Source organism: Styela clava, chromosome 7 (assembly GCF_964204865.1).
Source record: "Styela clava chromosome 7, kaStyClav1.hap1.2, whole genome shotgun sequence".
Classification (NCBI taxonomy): domain Eukaryota; kingdom Metazoa; phylum Chordata; class Ascidiacea; order Stolidobranchia; family Styelidae; genus Styela; species Styela clava.
Window position 1 is genome coordinate 20956664 of NC_135256.1, and position 18223 is coordinate 20974886.

Here is an 18223-nt window from a genome sequence, read left to right on the forward strand (position 1 = left end):
TTAATTTCGACGACCTTATCACACAAAAATTCATAGATAAAACGAAACCCATTGAGGTCACAAAAATGTTTGAAATAAGTAAAAGTAACAGCCCTTTAGCGACAAATACAGTCTTTGACCACTGTGCAAAGCAGTAGGTAAAGAGAAACGCAAGTTCTTCACAACAACAATAACAACGTGATAAAGAAAAGAAGAATACCATCACCATCACCAACAAAAAAATACAAAATGACGAACGATCACCATAGGTTCATTTCGAGGTTGATGGAAAACTTTAGAATTTGCTTACAGCAATGTATTGCAACTTGATCACTGAACCAATTGCTTTGACATGTTAAATGGTAGATTGTATTTTTCGCTAGAAGGCCATTACTGTTAGTTATTTCAAAAATTTATGTGGGCTCTATGGGATTCGTTTTTTGTGTGGAATGACGTCATCAAAATTGAAAATCGAGCACCTTGTGGGGGTTGCGCGTTTGCGTTCGTTGCTATTTGATGGTCAGGCAAAGTCGTGTCGACTCCGGTAACGATAGTCTACTGTGACAGATTTCATACCCGTACTTCTACGTTTTGGCTTTCGTGTCCATATATTTGAGAATTGCTCTCTTGTTTATGTACCATGCTATTACACAGAACCTCGTCACACAAAAGTTCTGTAAAATCGAACACTTTTATGTAATATCTCTCCCGCCCACGTGCACATAAATTCTTTTCAAGTCGGATTTACCGATTATAAATATTACTAGTAGCGTAGCAATTTGTGGCATCTTGCTTGTGGATGTGTAAGTAACACAACGCAGTGTGGCGTCATTCGAAATTTTTAACGGGGCGTTAAATATAGAACGTTCCAAACTGCACCATTGAGAATTTTCAATTCTGAATGAATAATTCAAATTTCTGTCAATTCTTTGACATGAGTTCCTGTCAATACTTGTTGTGCTTTAGTTTTATGCACTTCGGGGCATAAAACGCAAGAGTTGAAACAAGCCCAAACAACGTTTTCTTCTATCAACTCAGCTCTCCAAAACCGAATTTAGTTTGTGTGGTTTCCGCGGCAATACTGAAACTTCCGTAGTATTTTATCGCGAACACAAGCTTGTGACTAAGATCTTGATTAATGATTAAACTTGAATGAAGCATAGGAGCTCGCCAATGCAACGTGCATACAAAAAAAACTCTTGATTGTTTATTTAATCTCAAAATAAAAGTTCAGAAGAATAAATTATATCGGAGATGAGACTATGATATATCTTTAGTATTAGAGCAGTAGAAATATGCATGTAGATCTTACACACAGGCCACTAAATAAGAAGAGCGCGTTGTTTAGTGAGACCTGGTAACCCGGCAGTTGGCACTCTAGTGTCGTATGAAACACTATCCGCTAATTTGTATTCTTGACCCACACTTAGTCGTTACCGCAGTTAAAAAATAGGCGATATGGCGTTGTCATAGAAATATCAATAAAACACGGTTGGAACAATCAGAGTAACATCATCAGCATGTTAAAAAATTTGGGTTTATTTACCCACTATAATTTATTGATTGTTTTTTATTTATATATGTATTGTGGAAAGGCTATCCAAGAGAGAGAAAGAGTTAATATTTATGGTTACCCAACTTGTGCTTTTCCCACACATCACATCGCAGTTCAAACACTTACTTATATTCCTTTCATTTTGCGGTGGTTAATCCGATAATGATTACGTTAATTAAACAGGGTCATTACAATCGGAAAGAATTCTTGTAATATATTACAATGCGGAAGTCACCGAGTTCATATTGCAGTTGTTAAATATCACATCAAACGCAATTGTGCGATAATTGTTTAACAGATAGATTGACCTCACACTTCGCTGCTGCATACTGCTGCGATATTACGCGAAAGGAAAACTTGAACAGCCATAAATCAATATATAAAGGTTACGGTGCATCAGTGACGAGTAATTCCAAGCCGCAAGGGATCAGAGAACACGATTAGAACTTAGCACCATAAGTATAGATAACTGTAGCTGAGCTAGCCAATAAGTGTACTTAACCCAGAAATTTGAAAAAATACAGAAATGCATAAAGTGTTATTAGAGGTAAACTTAGCATATTGAAGGCCAGGTTTTCACCAAATATCTGTAGTAAGACATGATAGAATAGAATGCTTTACAACAACCTTGTTTGTGTTACATTATACGGAGCAATGTTGCTTTGTCATTCCTTCTGTTTCAACACCTGAAGGGCGAGGGTAGAGACCTAACTTTATTCAATCCCAGCCTACTTTCATTGCAATAAACATCGATATTATCAAATACAGGTTAAGGAAATTGGTACTTTCAGTAAATCTTATTCAAGTACACACAGAAGTACATATACAAGTACATACATGCAGGATTAGACATAGTATATTTATTTATAACACTTTATAGCATTTGCTCTTATTGGTAGCTTTACAGTCTATATCTTTGGATTTTTATCCAAAGTCGTTTATCAAGACAAGATAACGATATAGAAACACAGCAGTTTGAAGGTTTTCAATCGCCCTAACATCGACCCGTAAAATGCAACTGGTACATCAGTAAAATGCACACATTGGCGAGAATACGTTCAATCAGTAATTCAACCCTATACAACCTATTTATTTCCGCGTTTAGAAAACCAATCGTGTCGCCAAATTTTGGGACAATGTAACCGTGACCGGTGGTATACAAAACATTAGACATTGTTCTTTAAAGATCAATTGCGGCCAATGCTTCTAGTAAAGTATCGTAATTTGTGTACCTTATTCGGTCAATGATAAGCAGTGAAAAGGATAAAAGGAAAATGGAATTACAAATAGGACATATTTTGTCATGCTCTATCTGGGTGTTTATTAGAAAATATAAGACTTAATGCGACCAAATAAGTACCTAGAACTCGAGAAGCAGATCTTATTACCACTGTGAGTAATATAAACTTGATTTTGCGCGACTCCAGTCAGCATTCCAGCCTAAATAATCCCATCTGGATAAAAACGAAAAGAGCAAGGCATGATACTGATAATTTTTGTTAGTTTTTTTTCGCCACAGTAACAGCGGTTTATTTTTCTTGCGCTGATGGTACATTTCAGCATATACGTATCGTAACGCGTGGCTGAAATAAACATGATCCAGGTAAATTGGAACATATTTTAGAGTAAACATAACTTTGAAACGTGTCCCAAATTACTAAGTCTTTTGGAAACAATCATACACAAATATAAATTCATTCGTAAAATAAATTGTCTTCATTTTCGGATAAGTAATTGAGAAATTTATGGGTTCTGTTTTTTTGGTCACCCTGTATAATATCGAATCAGCGCACGTTAACTCTTTTCGCCCGTACCAGGCATATTTTTTTCATTCCTGTAATTACTATCGACCCCATCAATAGCGTATACATAACGTTTCTATGTATGCAATAGCCGTTGAAGAGTGAAATGAATATTGTGATATTTATTTCACATTCGATTTAATAGTAAGTCAGAATGAATTTATTGTTTGAAGTAAGCATTAGCGCAAGTCTAGGAATTTTGAAACTACTCTACAACGGTAAAAGGCATCCTATTTTGCGAGTGTCAATCTTATTTCGGCACGGTTTCTCTATTTTAATTTGATCTGTTACGGTCGGTATACATATCGGTCACGGTCTTCCAAGCACACCTGTTCGATATTAACTTGCTGAAACCCATGTTATATTGTTATTGTTACATATGATAAATCACCCACCGTATATTCAGACAGCATTGGTTCTTTATTAAAATGACTTCAATTCGATAGTAATTGTACCAAATGTTTTTAGTATGAAAGATTTGATATCCACGCTGTGCAAAATACAAGCTAAAATTATACCTATAAATCAACTAGGTGGTATAAATTATAATCCTATTATTATATATCATACCGCGAGTTTGTTTTTTATGAAATTGCAATCAATACCTGACAAGATAAAGCAATATGTTTGTAATAAAATATAGTTCCGAACTTGGCTGAATTGAGGCCAAATTCATGACTCGTCGTTTATGCTTTTTATTTCCGGTTTGAATATTCGTGCAACAGATTCACCTGCGAATTGCCTCAAGTTAGTGAATAGCCTACGAAACTAAATCTGCAATGTGAATGCGCCTTCGCGATTACAGATGTGTTAAATTTATCAGGAATTATAGCGGTCTAACGAACCAACAACAACGACAAATTCTTCAGCATTTGTTTGTACCATTGTTTTCTTCTACGCCAGGTGATACTATGCCTACGGTTGTATTTAGCGTCCACGTAAAGATTCCCAACTCAGCATTTTGCATGCATCGGCAGTCAGTAGTGTTCGTTCAGTTCGTGCTTGCCGTTTTCAAATGTACTATTTGCGTCATTGTGTGACTGAGTACCGTAAGATTGTCAGTCGCTTCACTTAACTTTATGAGGTTAATTGAAAAGTGGTAAAGTGGTCGATAAATATCAATAACTCAACTTAACTTCAAATAGATTTTGCTTATTTATAGGCCTGTTGCAATGGTCCAATTTGCAATCGTTCGAGAACATTAAAAATTGTTAATGTGTCACACCCGAAAGCGTAAATGAACCATTGGTCGCAAATTGGATAAACAAAAATCAACAACATTACCCTACTTGTAACTAAAATTAATGCAAAAAAATCTTCGTTCAGGATCAAAAATCTTCATAGAAGACTGTACCATTTTACCACTATTGTCTGCAAGATTTCATCGTATCGATTTGTCAGTGAAAAGAAGTGCATTTGACTGATTAGAATTGATTTTGGGGATGTGAAACAAAAAGTCTGGGCTACCTTATGTATCGTGGGCTTTTAAGTGGATAACATTGAATCGATGAGACGGCATTTAATTTTATTATGTTTTTATTCATAGTGATATATATGATAGCATTCCAAAAACTTGATAAAACTGCTGCAGTCCAGATCAAACTCAACAAATGAAAATGAGTACGACGGGCATGTGTCGTTTCTGGACACTCTTGTTTTTGACATGTATAGCTATCGTTATATATGATGAAAACATGTTTGTGTGTGGGCGCAAGCATTCGGGTCGTCGAAGCACAGAAAGTGTTAGTAGCGAAACTTCGGATTCTTTAAAAAGAAATGAACGGCACAAGCAATCTCGAAGCGATAAGAATAAAAGTGTCACTGGAGATTCAAGAAAACAATATTTCACGTCTAAGGACGAAATAATAGTAAAACTACAGAAAGGAAAATACCGCGGAAGACTTACAGAAGTTTTGTCTAATACCAAAATAGCAACATTTTTAGGCATGAGATACGCTGAGGCTCCGAAAAATGAAATGCGGTTCAAGAAGCCTGTTCCCGTCAATAAATGGAATGGAATACGCGATGCACAGGAATATGGAAGTACTTGTTATCAATGGCGTGACAACACTTTTGAACCAGGTACTAACGTTGCTTTACGCTTCAGTAAATGACACTAATTTGTCAAGATAAAATGCATTAGTATTGAATGTGTCACAAAATCAATTAAGATAAAAAGTCAATAGATGTGAGTGAAGGCGTTGGGCAGGCTTATCGTTCTTATCTCGTATTAGCTCTATATTTATTCAAGAGTCAAAATAGAAAATGACACTTCCATTCACTCTACGATATCGACACGTAAAAAACAAGAAAGGCACATTCGTTGCTATTGCACTGAAAATAGTGGGATGCGATGAAAAGTTCCATTTATTCAAAAAATCGTTTTCATCTCAGACTTCGGTTTGACAACCGCACTAACCAAATCAACCCGGCAACACAGCTCTGCTATACGACATTTCTTTGGCACAAGATATTTCAACAAAACACAATTTTGCGCGGCCATATCGATAACAATACATAAAATACAGTTAGGGTCAGTGCAATAAGTTCGAACCATGTGCTTTGTCGCCGTAGCACTGATTTGAATAACCCACGTCTACAAATGTATAAGGATAAGATATACATATTTACTTGATGGTGAAGGAAGCCGTAACCGACCAGCGGTTACGTGAACCACCCAACGGCGCGAGGAGTCCAACAATACTCTCGCACATAACCATCCCTGCATGGGATTCGAACCTGCGTGGACTTTTTCAATAAAGCAAGATGGTTGGCATTCAAGCGTCTGTTCGACAACAAATAGAATCCCATTATGCCTTTTGTTGCGTACATTCATGTTTATTATTATTATATAGGTTACCCTGGAACTGAAATGTGGAATGCTAACACCCCGCTCAGCGAAGATTGTTTATTCATGAATGTTTGGGCTCCCGTCAGTCCTGACTTTTCTGGAAGGAGACTAACAGCTGGTGAATCTCTTTTGCCAGTGATGATCTGGATTTACGGCGGAGGATTTTACAGCGGTACTGCTTCCCTTGACGTATACGACGGAAAATGGTTAGCTGCCTCAGAACAAGTGGGTAATCGTCTTACATTTTAAACATAACCAGTCATTTGAGTTGAGATGTCATATAGCAGTAACTCACACCTTCATAAGATTAGTAATATAATATAGGATGTGAAGATTTACATTGCTGTCATTTTTCAAAAGTGGGTGAAATTATACAAGTGTTCCATATTTGTAATCTCTTATCAGCAATATATCGTCCGGGGTATAATATATTTAGGTGAGCTATGCCGAGCTTGAACGACGAGGGGCATTGCAAACTCGTTACGCTTCAGCGACTTGTTATATGAGAAACATGTCCGAAGCTGAATTGCTAAGCAATATTTTTTTTTGATTATAGTTTACCAGGTGGAATTCCTAATATATATATGCTTATGCCATTTTTTCAGGTTGTCGTTGTATCAATGAACTACAGAATAGCAGCTTTTGGGTTTTTAGCGTTTGGATCTGAAGACGCACCTGGCAACCAAGGCCTGTGGGACCAAAATCTCGCGATTCGTTGGGTTCATGAAAATATTCATCACTTCGGTGGGGATGCATCTCGAATTACCTTGTTTGGCGAGAGTGCAGGTGCTGCCAGTGTATCTATGCATATGTTATCGGAACATTCTGAGGGATTATTTCAGTAAGTTATTCTGAGTTTAAAACCCGGGGTCAAATACCTTTATATCAATACCACGTACCTAGAATTCCAGACTTTGACAGCTAGTTTCTGTTGGAAACATCATAAAATCAAAATAACAAATAATGCATTTCATGCATGAAGAATGTTCATCACTGTTTAACACTTTTGAATGAATACCGAATATGAATTAATCCAAATTGTACGTCCCAACTCATATTTTAGCCGATTCATTATACTATCTATGTTAGGTTATATATGGGGAAGCTTGGGGACTTGTTTAAAGCAGAATAGAGAGTGACATTTCAAATAATTAAATTAATTCTGGCGTAATTTGAGATGGGGAATGATGCTTTTTCAGAATGATTTTGTAATAATTATTAAAATTTCATGCTGGCGAATATATTTTGATCACGTTCAAGGCCGCTTCAGCATATACCATTTTTTCGTAAGCGGTTTATTATCGACATATGTGTGCGCAAATATGCAACAACGGTACTGATATTAATTAGGAATTTGAATAATTTTCCTCGTCGTTGATACAAATGTCGCTCTTTTGTGATAACGAAGTGGAATATATAATAATGTATAATATTATAACAGTAAATGCAAAAATTTAAATAATTATTCATATTCTAATTACAACTAATATAATTAACTGTCCAGCATGCATAGGCGTCACAGTGAGAACAGATCCCGTCACGCTGTGTACAGATATATAATATTGTATGTAAATTTTTTTTCAGTACATATTACAACCCCAAATACATTACATAGATATCTCAATTTGGTTTGTGTGAATTTACTGAGAAATGAAATATTTTTACCAATTTTTTATATTTTTGGAAACTTTCTTCTCTATTTTGTATGATCAACCTATGATTTTACGTTGACTGCGCAGCCATTCCTATCCTTAGGAATAGTCGGGCTTAACAAAAACATCTAGTTTCTCTAAACACCAGTGGTAAATATATATTTCATATTTGTCATCTGGATTTGTCGAACTATCAGATTTGACAAGGTACGGAATATCTTGAAACTTACTACTATACTATAATATTGTGAAGTAATTGCAACCAGGTTTGTACTTTCTATTTCAGGAACGTCATATTAGAAAGTGCTTCGGCATTCAGTCCTTGGGCAATTCTTCCAACAGACGTCATGCACAAAAGGGCGGAAATGCTGGCCGAGAAGTTGGGTTGTAATAAGCGCACAGAAAACGAAACAGAAAAAAAGGATTCAGATCTCAAAAAGGAAATAATGCAATGTCTGTACCAAGAAGACCCGCAGGTGATTATTATTCAATAAATACACGTGTGATCAAGTTGTCGAATGTGCTGGATGATTTTCCTCATTTGGCAACAGAAAACGAGATCAAATAATTTTTCGATGTACAAATTGATGTCCAGGCAACCTTCAAGATGAATGCTTTGTCGGATTTCTTATAAAGGATGTTGGTCACTGGGAAAACTGATTCTTTTTCACATGAAGCCCTTTTGCGTCTACCGGGGTCTTCAATCTGGCGTATATTATATTGTATTATAAATAAAACTTAGGCTCATTCTCTGCTCGAACTTTATGCTTCATTAAAAAACGGACATATTGAACTTCTTATTGGTTAGTTCGCAAATTTTAAAGCTGGACAGTGGTCCGTATAACTGATTTCAAGTCGTTTGAAAACTACAAATTTCGCAGGTTGATTTTAAAAACATGGGCTTTAGGCTTTTGTAGGGGCGGGCGGGGTCCGGAGTCCTATGAATACTAACCAATGAAAAAATTTCTCCGATTCAAAAAAATGTTGTTACTCGCAACCATATCATATGTTTAAGTTTAGCAAAGCATGCGCACCATATACAAAGTCAATATCTTTCTATTTAGCAACGAGTTGTTCTTGAATGTGGCTCACGTGACTATCAGTGACTTATGCGCAAATATGCAACAACGGTACTGATATTAATTAGGAATTTGAATAATTTTCCTCGTCGTTGATACAAATGTCGCTCTTTTGTGATAACGAAGTGGAATATATAATAATGTATAATATTATAACAGTAAATGCAAAAATTTAAATAATTATTCATATTCTAAGTACAACTAATATAATTAACTGTCCAACATGCAATAGGCGTCACAGTGAGAACAGATCCCGTCACGCCGTGTACAGATAAGTCACAAGAGAAAAATTATCAATGGTTTACAATTGTTTAAATCGTCCTGTTTAAAACATCATTTGTTTCCTATTCCTCAAGTTATGTCCAACAAGCACAAAGGAATAAAATAGATGTATATGTTCCCACACTTTAGGTCATTTAATCGGAGTATTTTGTTGTCTCACTATATTTATACTCTCTTTTCAGACTTTGGTTGACGTTGAAATTGGAATGGAAGATCTTGGAACGGCCAAGTTTCAAAATGCTGCAATTGTTGACAATGATTTTCTTACAGAAAGTAGAATTGAAGATCTTAAAAGTGGAAAGTTTGTTACCGATGTCAATATTCTTGCCGGATTTAATGCAAATGAAGGAAATTACTTTTTAGTCTATAGCACGGAAGGATTCACAGATATTCACAACAACAAACCCATTACGTACGATCAATATCGTTACGGTTTGAAGAAGGGCTTATGGGGATATCCATGGATTCCTCTGAACAAGATGGGAACGCATGATAAAAACTATTCCGATATTATTTTGGACGCAATCGATTTTGAATATGCAGATTTTGGTGTGTCTCTTACTGATCGTGCCCGGTGTCGCAATGCAAAAACAAAATGCGCGACAGACAGCTTGGAAAAACAATCTCAGAATAACTACAAACTCATTCTGGATCACATTGTTGGCGACATCAACTTCGTTTGTCCTCTAATTCAGGTAATGAAAAAAACGAAAATTGTACCACCTGGGGGCGTACCAGAAGATTCAGAGACTGAAGACATGTTTTCGGGTGACGATGAAAAAATAAATAATAAAAATCAGCCAGGAAAATACATGTATAGCTTTTCACACCGCAGTACAAAAACGCCTTGGCCTGAATGGATGGGTACTTTACATGGATATGAAATAGAATTTGCTTTCGGACTACCTCTGGATAAAACACTAAACTACACCGAACAAGAAACTGTGCTTGCAAAGAAAATGATGAAATATTGGGCAAATTTTGCCAAATCTGGGTAGGTTATATAAAAAATTAATTAGTTGGGTGGACAACTCTGTCCGCCTAATAATGCTGTTGTATTCATATGCAATATTTTATTGATTGATTATAGACAAAGTTTCATTCAAATTTAGTCAAAAATTTTTAAAACGTGTAATTAAATATTGAAGAAATAGGAATAGGCATATTGACCTCATCTGTGGAGCATTCTCCGCCACTTGTGTGTATTAGCGCCACCACATGGGATTTCCTTCGAACATTTTTCCGTCTGGTAAATTCGGGCGAGGCAAAGATGCGGTTACCGTTGCCATGTGGTGGTCTATTAAATCATAGCTATTTTACCTCAGTGATTAGCTTTCCTTTAATTTTGGACCAGTTTTATTACTATATTTGTACTTTATTTTAGAAATCCAAACCTGCCCGTGCATAAAAAATCTTCCTCCGAAAACATTCTTCTTCCAAATTGGCCGGTTTACAACGAAGACACTGAAGCATCATTGGTTTTCAATATCGAACCCACAGAAGCATTTAGCAGCGAGAGGAAAGCTGTCAACTATGTTGAATACGAAACGAAATCACGACATTGCAGTTTTTGGCATGACTACTATCCAACTATGAGGAAAGCTGTCAAAAAATTAGGTAACTTAATTCTATTAAATTTAAAGCAGCTGAGTCAGACTAAGTTAGGTAAGATGGCCATGTCATTAGAATGTCATGTTTCAAATAATTGCACAATAAAGGACATGAAAAAATGTAACAAATTTACGGTAGCTACTTTAATACAAAAATATTTGTCAGAAGCTGTTCCATATATGCCACTACCTTTAAAACGAATATTTCTCTGTTTTTGGTTCAGTTCATTTAGAATATTTTCATTTCTTCTTCTAACAAAAATATATTCGTGGCACATTCGTTGCCCCTAACATTTTCAATAAAATACAGTTCCGTCATTCAAAGGACGTGAACTTTTACCTTTTTTCTTCAAAATCCTATCTACAGTTGAGATTGAGTGTTTGCCACTTTATATACAAATTTTAGCGCGATCCATGCTGGTGATTGGGATCATGTCAGCTTCACGGAGTTAACTTTTAACCAAATTGCTATTAAAAGCAAAGCAGTTAATTAAGCAATTATCGAGCAATTGGTTGTGCGTTTTCTCTTATCTGTTGTTAGCGCCCTAATTTTCTCGTGTTCGTTGAAATCCAATTGTCACTATAGGTAAATGTAGTTAAACTCGTTTGTACCCAACTTTTCTAAAACTCAGTAAGTAGCAATTGCGTGATATCTTGATGAACGTATTTTCCTAGCAACCAATAATATGGCACAATTCCCAACAAGGGAAAGTTAGTAAACTTATACCAAGGCAATAAAACCAGTGAACTATAAAAACAACTGGCACAAAGATTTTCTCCTATTACAAATAATAATGCATGGTTATTTTGAGGGTGCGTGATCTAATGAGAATTTCCCTATTATTTGGTCTTATATTTCAACGATAGTCTAAAATATTGAACTAAAGGAAGCTTGAATGAGCTCAACCATCTTAATATTCATGACATAAGTAAATCGAAAGCACTTTAAAGCGACATGATTTCGAAGTCAACAATTAAAAATTTCAAGCCCTCAATTAATTTTGGTGTCATGGCCAGGGGAATCGCGATAGTTTGTTTTATCTAGGTTCCATAAACTAGCCATCATCAAGTGTCATCCGATAAATAATGAATGTAATGAAATCATTCAAAACGAATTCAGAATCGTTTCAATAAGAAAATGAATAAATTGCTGTTTTTATTTTGAATCCAATATTACTACCAAAAACTGACTTGGTATCTTTGCTCAAAATTAGTCAAGTGAATACTTTTCGCTGACTGTAGTTTGAATGAACTACGAAATTTCATACAATGCATTCTTATGCGTAAAAAATCGGCAACTCCTGTTGCCTGTCTCTTGTTATCAAGTTCCGATTACAGGTGGTCGACTTTGGTTGGCTGGTAGCAAATTACCAGGATAACACCTTATATAACATGCTATGTGTTTTTGACTCTTTTATTGCTTTTTTGCTAAAATAGTATTTATAAGTTTTACTTAAGATATGAATATTTTATTATTTAAGCAAGTTTCTTTTTATCATTACATTTTCAACTTTTATATTATTGCTGTTCTGTTGTAACAGTTTTCACGCTATAGAAAAACCGTGAATATTCTGTCAAAAACGTAAACAATCTGCGCCCACTTGCTAATTGTGTTGCTCACGTCTCAATGTCGTTAGTCTAACGTATTTTACTATTATTCTAGTAATGTGATCAGCCTGTAATTTCATTTAGGCGGTATAAATATGTGCTATCACGTCTTTGATCATATATATATATAACTTAGTTATTGATTTATACTCAATACTATATATACAACCTACTATATTTTAGGTTCATCAAAGTGCACACAAGCATCTGAAGTAAGCTCTGGAGGAAATTTTGCCAGCAGGCCATCGACTGCAACAACTTCGATTAGTTTGTGTATCTTGGTAACACTCGGACTTCTATCATATACTTTGTAATTACACTCGAAAAACGTAACAAAAGTTCTAAATTCCATTGTGAAAATATTATTTAGTAAATTTCTTTTTTTTGCTTGCCCAAAGAACTTAACATCCAATCACAAGTTCCATTGTGCGTGGGTTGGACTAATTTTACGCAAAGTGTACGTTGCAAATCAGACATGCCATGAGTACGGGCTAATAATGGATTTGTCCTATAGGACATAAATGAATGTGCCCAAAATCAGGTGCCGAATAAATTGGTATCAATTAGGTTTTGTCAATCAGGAAAAGCAGTGTCTCATTTAATATTTTACATAAGTTTTTGTTGTAACAAAATATACTTATAAGATTTATTTGTAAAAATATTAACCTTGGCTTTGTTGCCGCGTCAGATTTCTGACAACATTGAATTTTCTCGTTTCCCACGAAAAAATTTAAAGAAAGTGTTAATGATAAGACCACTAATTTCCCCCGTAAAACTATTTTTATGGATTTCTATAATGGTCAAAGATTTGTTTTGGAAGGAACTGAGAAAGAGTATAAGAATTGAACGAAAATATTCTGTTACGTATTATTCAAGTATTAAATTATCCAATATGATATTTTTTATTCAAGACAGAACTAGTAGGATTAAAATAAAATGTATTTTCCAGTTATTAAATTTTACAAGATTGAAAATACTCATTTATACTGATTCGATTTTTCCCGACAAAATCAATGCAAATGAGGTAATGAATCACTAACCTCGAAGTCATGCCGCAATTGCCTCAATTCAGCTTCTAATGTTACCAATGTTTTAAAAAAATCCACAACATTTACTTTTTTTCTGTGAAATTTAAATTTATTGTACGATATCGCCACCATATCACCTACTCCTCACCATCAAATAATGAATATCCCAATCAAACTGCAATCTAATCATGGTCAGACAAGCGAAATGTCGCTAAGTCGCAATTAAGGCTGTGGCGGCAGAAATTGAAAAACTGAGTTTTTAAAGCTTAAAACTCAAAGCATACTATGAGACGATGGGTTTTCCTTATTTTTTTTATTCAAAGAAAGATCGATTCAGGCCAAACAATGTTCATTTGTCAAATCCGTTCTGTCGGCGTTTCTTACCCGATTAGTAATGATTAATAGATCGAAGATTACCAACCAATGCAGAAGAAGCAAACCAATGCTGAAAAGTAGTTTGCTCGCCAATGAAACACGGGTTCTGTTGCACCTATATATCATATATACCAAATATTTTTTGTAAAGTTAGATTAGGTTGGCCAGTTGATCTGTAAATAACTTTACTTCTAAAAATGTACACAAGCGATATAGAATGATATCTCACGATGTTTATCCGTCGACTGTGTAACATGCTATCTATCCGTTTCAAAATTATATTTAATATTGTTAAACATGTAACCTCATCTTATATACTAAATAGGCAATCTCGTCCAGGATAGTCCCAGGTGTTAAGAGACTTGATTTATATTCATTTACAATTTTTGAGCGATATTTTTTGTTTTGTATTCATTTTTGCATGATCTATTAGTTTGATCATATTTTACTATCTTAAATCTTATGTCAATAATCAGAAGACGACTTTATTTCTTCGCCTACCATTGTTATTTTTGTTTGTTATTATTTTAGTAAATTGTTGATATTATGATACACGTATACCTTATAATTTTACTCATATTTTATTATAAATCATCAATACACAAATCTTCTGTATATTTTTCGGTGTTCTGTTACTTGTTATTAGGAATGAAAAGTATTTAGTACCAGGACCGGCAGTTTCATCTGCGAGCTCCATCTTCAGTAATTGTATTCTAACAAAGCAGAATTTTCGCAGGTGTAATGGCCATAGATAATCTCAGCAAAAATGTTCAGCAATAAATTAATAAACGCTAATAATTTTTTGTCACTGTTAAATGTTTTCAGATCGAATATCGCTACTGTAATATGTTACCTGGTTGTTGATAACTGCATGCAATCAGATGCGAGCATATTTTTGGATTTAGCCTTTCAACAGAACGTCGCTCTAGAGACTGCACTGACCAAGTTTAGATCATTCATTACCTCATGCAACCGTATCCCTGTGTTGCGGCAAACATTGCTAACCACAACCCGATATCGTAGCACGCATGCTGTTGAGTGATGTAGATTGATCATGCTGTAGAATAACTTTTGCTGTTAAGCTCTCCATTTACGCGGAACGATTCCCTTGACGATACTGAGACCACATACCCTCAAATAGAAATTGATCACCCAATCTAATTACAAGCTTGAGATGAATATAAGTCAGGCACGTATAGTTCAGTTCATTGCAACTCGCCCATTCACCAGCTGATGAAAATGAATGGGCCATGGAACTATGTAATGAATTTAAATCAAGCAAGATACGTATTATACGTGTTGATAATCGATATTTCTACAAGTAATGTCAAATTAGTTTTTCATTTGCTTGTCCATTAAGTGAAGTCCAGCCAACTCGATAGTTTGAATTTAACAATGGTTCGAATATTTCGTACATCACCTAGCGGCTTGTTTTATATATAATTTGACTCCGGCAAAGTCGAACGAACCCACCAATTTTGTAGTATTTTCAATGACTCATAATGGATCATTTCAAATTAAAATAATTTATTACACTGCAACGATGTGGATAAATGATTTTCGTCCTTGCCAACTTCCAGAGTAAACAGACTGAAAAGAACTTCTGTCATCTTATTCATGTATTTAGGTACGAGACATATAATTAACGCAAATCGGAAAAGTCTAGTTTTCTGCCGTCATGTTGAATCTTCTTACCAAATATATACCAATATTTCTCCTTAGTAGTTTGGAACAAACATTCATCGCAGATCCGGCATGCTTTTTTGTGATGTAGTCCTCCTATGATAGAATGGGATGCTCACACTTTTCAAAGCCAGACTTCTTTGGGGGCAGTAGTTTCCACTCAATAAAAAATAATTTTTTTTTACCTATAAACATTTTATTTGGAATACCCCTGACCCTGGGATTGCATTTCACTATATTTTGGTTTAGGCTACATGAGCAATCGCCAGCCGCCCACTGACTCCTTCATAGGTCACATAAGCACACAGACACAATGATGTGTTACCACTGCATCAGGCTCGTCGCTTATAAATCACCATTAAAGAAACAATCCCGAATAACATAGTTTCATTGTATTCAACATACTAACGAGAATATCGGTCACAGACCGAAGACTTATCGATCGAAAGTTAGGGTAACCCCCAAAACAGCGCTCTTACTCCATAGTGACACCTTGTGTCCCATCACTAATTAATTAATAACTCGCTAATTATACGACATAATTCATCCAAAATCAATAGGCTTCTGGTACGACATATGATGAATGTACATGCAAAATCTGGAGCAGATTCAATCTCGCTTTCGTGAGATATCGCGTGCATCTAACAGACAAACAAACAGACAGACAAATACCTATCAACATACTTACTGATTAAAATCGATAAGTAATAACACAAAAGGATTGAATAGAATTAAAATTCATAGTAACCATTGCACATTCGCTACGCTTGTAATTATTATATTTCCGTAAGGATTCCAAATTTTAACATAAACTTTATGAAAACCAACGAAGATCTTCCTAAAGCGGCAAAGCACAATAAAAATACAAATTGAAATACCAGAATGATTGAATTCTTGCGTTTTTTGTTGAATAATTAAATCTACTTAGCACAAATTGTACATGTCCCTCGTTTACGTTTTTTTTTGCATTTATGCGTAAAGAGTCAACATTTCACGAGTTTCTTTGATTATGATAAAATTATTTACAGTTTGTGAAAATAACGCTGCACGACGCGAAGCGCGCACTGTTGTTTTTGACGTGTTTCGTGTTTCACAAGCTTTTGTTGCATCAATTTTCAAATTCTAGACATTGAGGTGTCCCGGAATGATTTAACACAAAGTTGGCAACCCTATCCAATTGCCCGACGCTAAGCGAAACTTTGTGTCCAAATATATATTTGAGCATAGATTTTTTATGTTATTATGTTGTTTTTGTAGGTATTTTTCTTTTCATTGTTCTCATTAACTACTGGACCAACTGCTTTGGAATTGTTGGTGGTTAAAGATTGTATTTTTGCTAGAAAGCTGTTACTTTTATTTATTTTTAAAATTACTGTGGGCTCTATGAAATTCGTCGTTTTTTTGACGTCGTCAAAAATTGCGCACTTTGTAGCGGTTCCACTTTGGCGTTAGTCGTGAAGATTGTCGTCAGGTTATTATACTGTGACAGATTGTATACCCGTACTATTTCGTTTTAACCATCTTGTCTATACATTTGAGCATCGCTCTCTTGTTACTAAACACAAAATGGATCGTTTTGTTATTATGCTGTTGTGCTTGTTGGTATTTTTCTTCTTGTTGTTACCGTATGAAAAAATTCGCTTTGCTCAATAACTACTGGACCAATTGATTTGAAATTTTTAGTGGTTAAAGATTGTACTTTTTGCTTGAAGGCTATCAATTTCATTTATTTTGAAACTTCCTCTGAGCTCTATGTGATTCTTTTTCGCGAAATTTGGTGTGATGACCTCTTAAAAATTGATACAAATTATTTGTAGTGTTTCCTCGATCTCACTCGCTTTCAGAAGTTTTGTGAAGGTACTGGTACTGTAAAAGGTAAGATAGAATGCTGCTTCGCTTTGGTTTTCGTGTCCATATATTTGAGCATCACTCTTGTGTGTTCTTGTTCGTGTTGGCATATTTCTTATTGTTATTGCTTTTCTCATTACCTACGTGTCCAATTGATATGTACTTTTCTCTAGAAGGCTATTACGTTTATTTGCTTCAAATTTTTCTGTAGGCTCTATGGGATTCGTTTTTTGTGTGCGAGAAGCTCGACAAAAATTGCGCTCCTTGCGGCGCTTTCTTGTTTGTTTTCTCCGTGAATACTGCGGTAGTCTACTGCGACAGATTGGATATCGGTACTCCCGTAGTATGGGTACCAGATTGGGCCATAATTTGATTCCGATTTTCCTTATTTTAGTTCTATTACGAGTTCGGGGACTGTTTGTGTTAGCCATGTGAATATGCCCATAGGCGTCCTTCCCTTTACGCATTTATGGCAAGACCATAACAAAAGTCATATTCAGGACCTGGTGAAGATAGGATAGTCCGGGTACTTGTACAGTAATTGTTATACTACTGTTCCAGCTCCAGCTTCCAATTTCAGCTTCGTTCAGATCCAGGATATGATTTTGTTATGGTCTTGCCATAAATTGCAAGTGGTTAAATTGCTTCAAACAAAATTATGTTTATGATCATGCAAACCGGTTTGTAAGCACTGATTCACGATAAACACTCAAAATGAACTTCAAATATTTTGCAATGGTCAAGGCTCTGGAGACAAGCCTCGGAGAAATGTTCATTGTGAAATACTCAAATCCTGAATTGGGTCTTTTTTGTCCACTAAATTCAACTGTGTTAGTCCCAAAGAAACAAGGTAAACATATGAACAAGTTAG

General features: G+C 35.3%; 1 protein-coding gene across 1 annotated transcript; it reads left to right on the forward strand.

Annotated features, from left to right (window-relative positions):
• Nucleotides 1–4794: 4794 nt before the first annotated feature.
• On the forward strand, nt 4795–14436 carry LOC120327956 (cholinesterase-like). Its single transcript, XM_039394332.2, has 7 exons — nt 4795–5418; nt 6192–6412; nt 6793–7028; nt 8126–8315; nt 9383–10194; nt 10585–10817; nt 12602–14436. The coding sequence occupies exons 1-7, from the start codon at nt 4947–4949 to the stop codon at nt 12730–12732; spliced, it is 2295 nt and encodes a 764-aa protein (XP_039250266.1). The 5' UTR covers nt 4795–4946; the 3' UTR covers nt 12733–14436.
• The last annotated feature ends 3787 nt before the right edge of the window (nt 14437–18223 follow it).

Excerpts from the sequence above, each read along its gene's own strand:
- LOC120327956 (XM_039394332.2), top strand. The coding sequence starts at position 4,947 with ATGAAAATGAGTACGACGGGCATGTGTCGTTTCTGGACACTCTTGTTT. Across the intron at positions 6,413-6,792 it reads GGTTAGCTGCCTCAGAACAA|GTTGTCGTTGTATCAATGAA; the intron begins GTGGGTAATCGT and ends CCATTTTTTCAG. Across the intron at positions 8,316-9,382 it reads TGTACCAAGAAGACCCGCAG|ACTTTGGTTGACGTTGAAAT; the intron begins GTGATTATTATT and ends CTCTCTTTTCAG.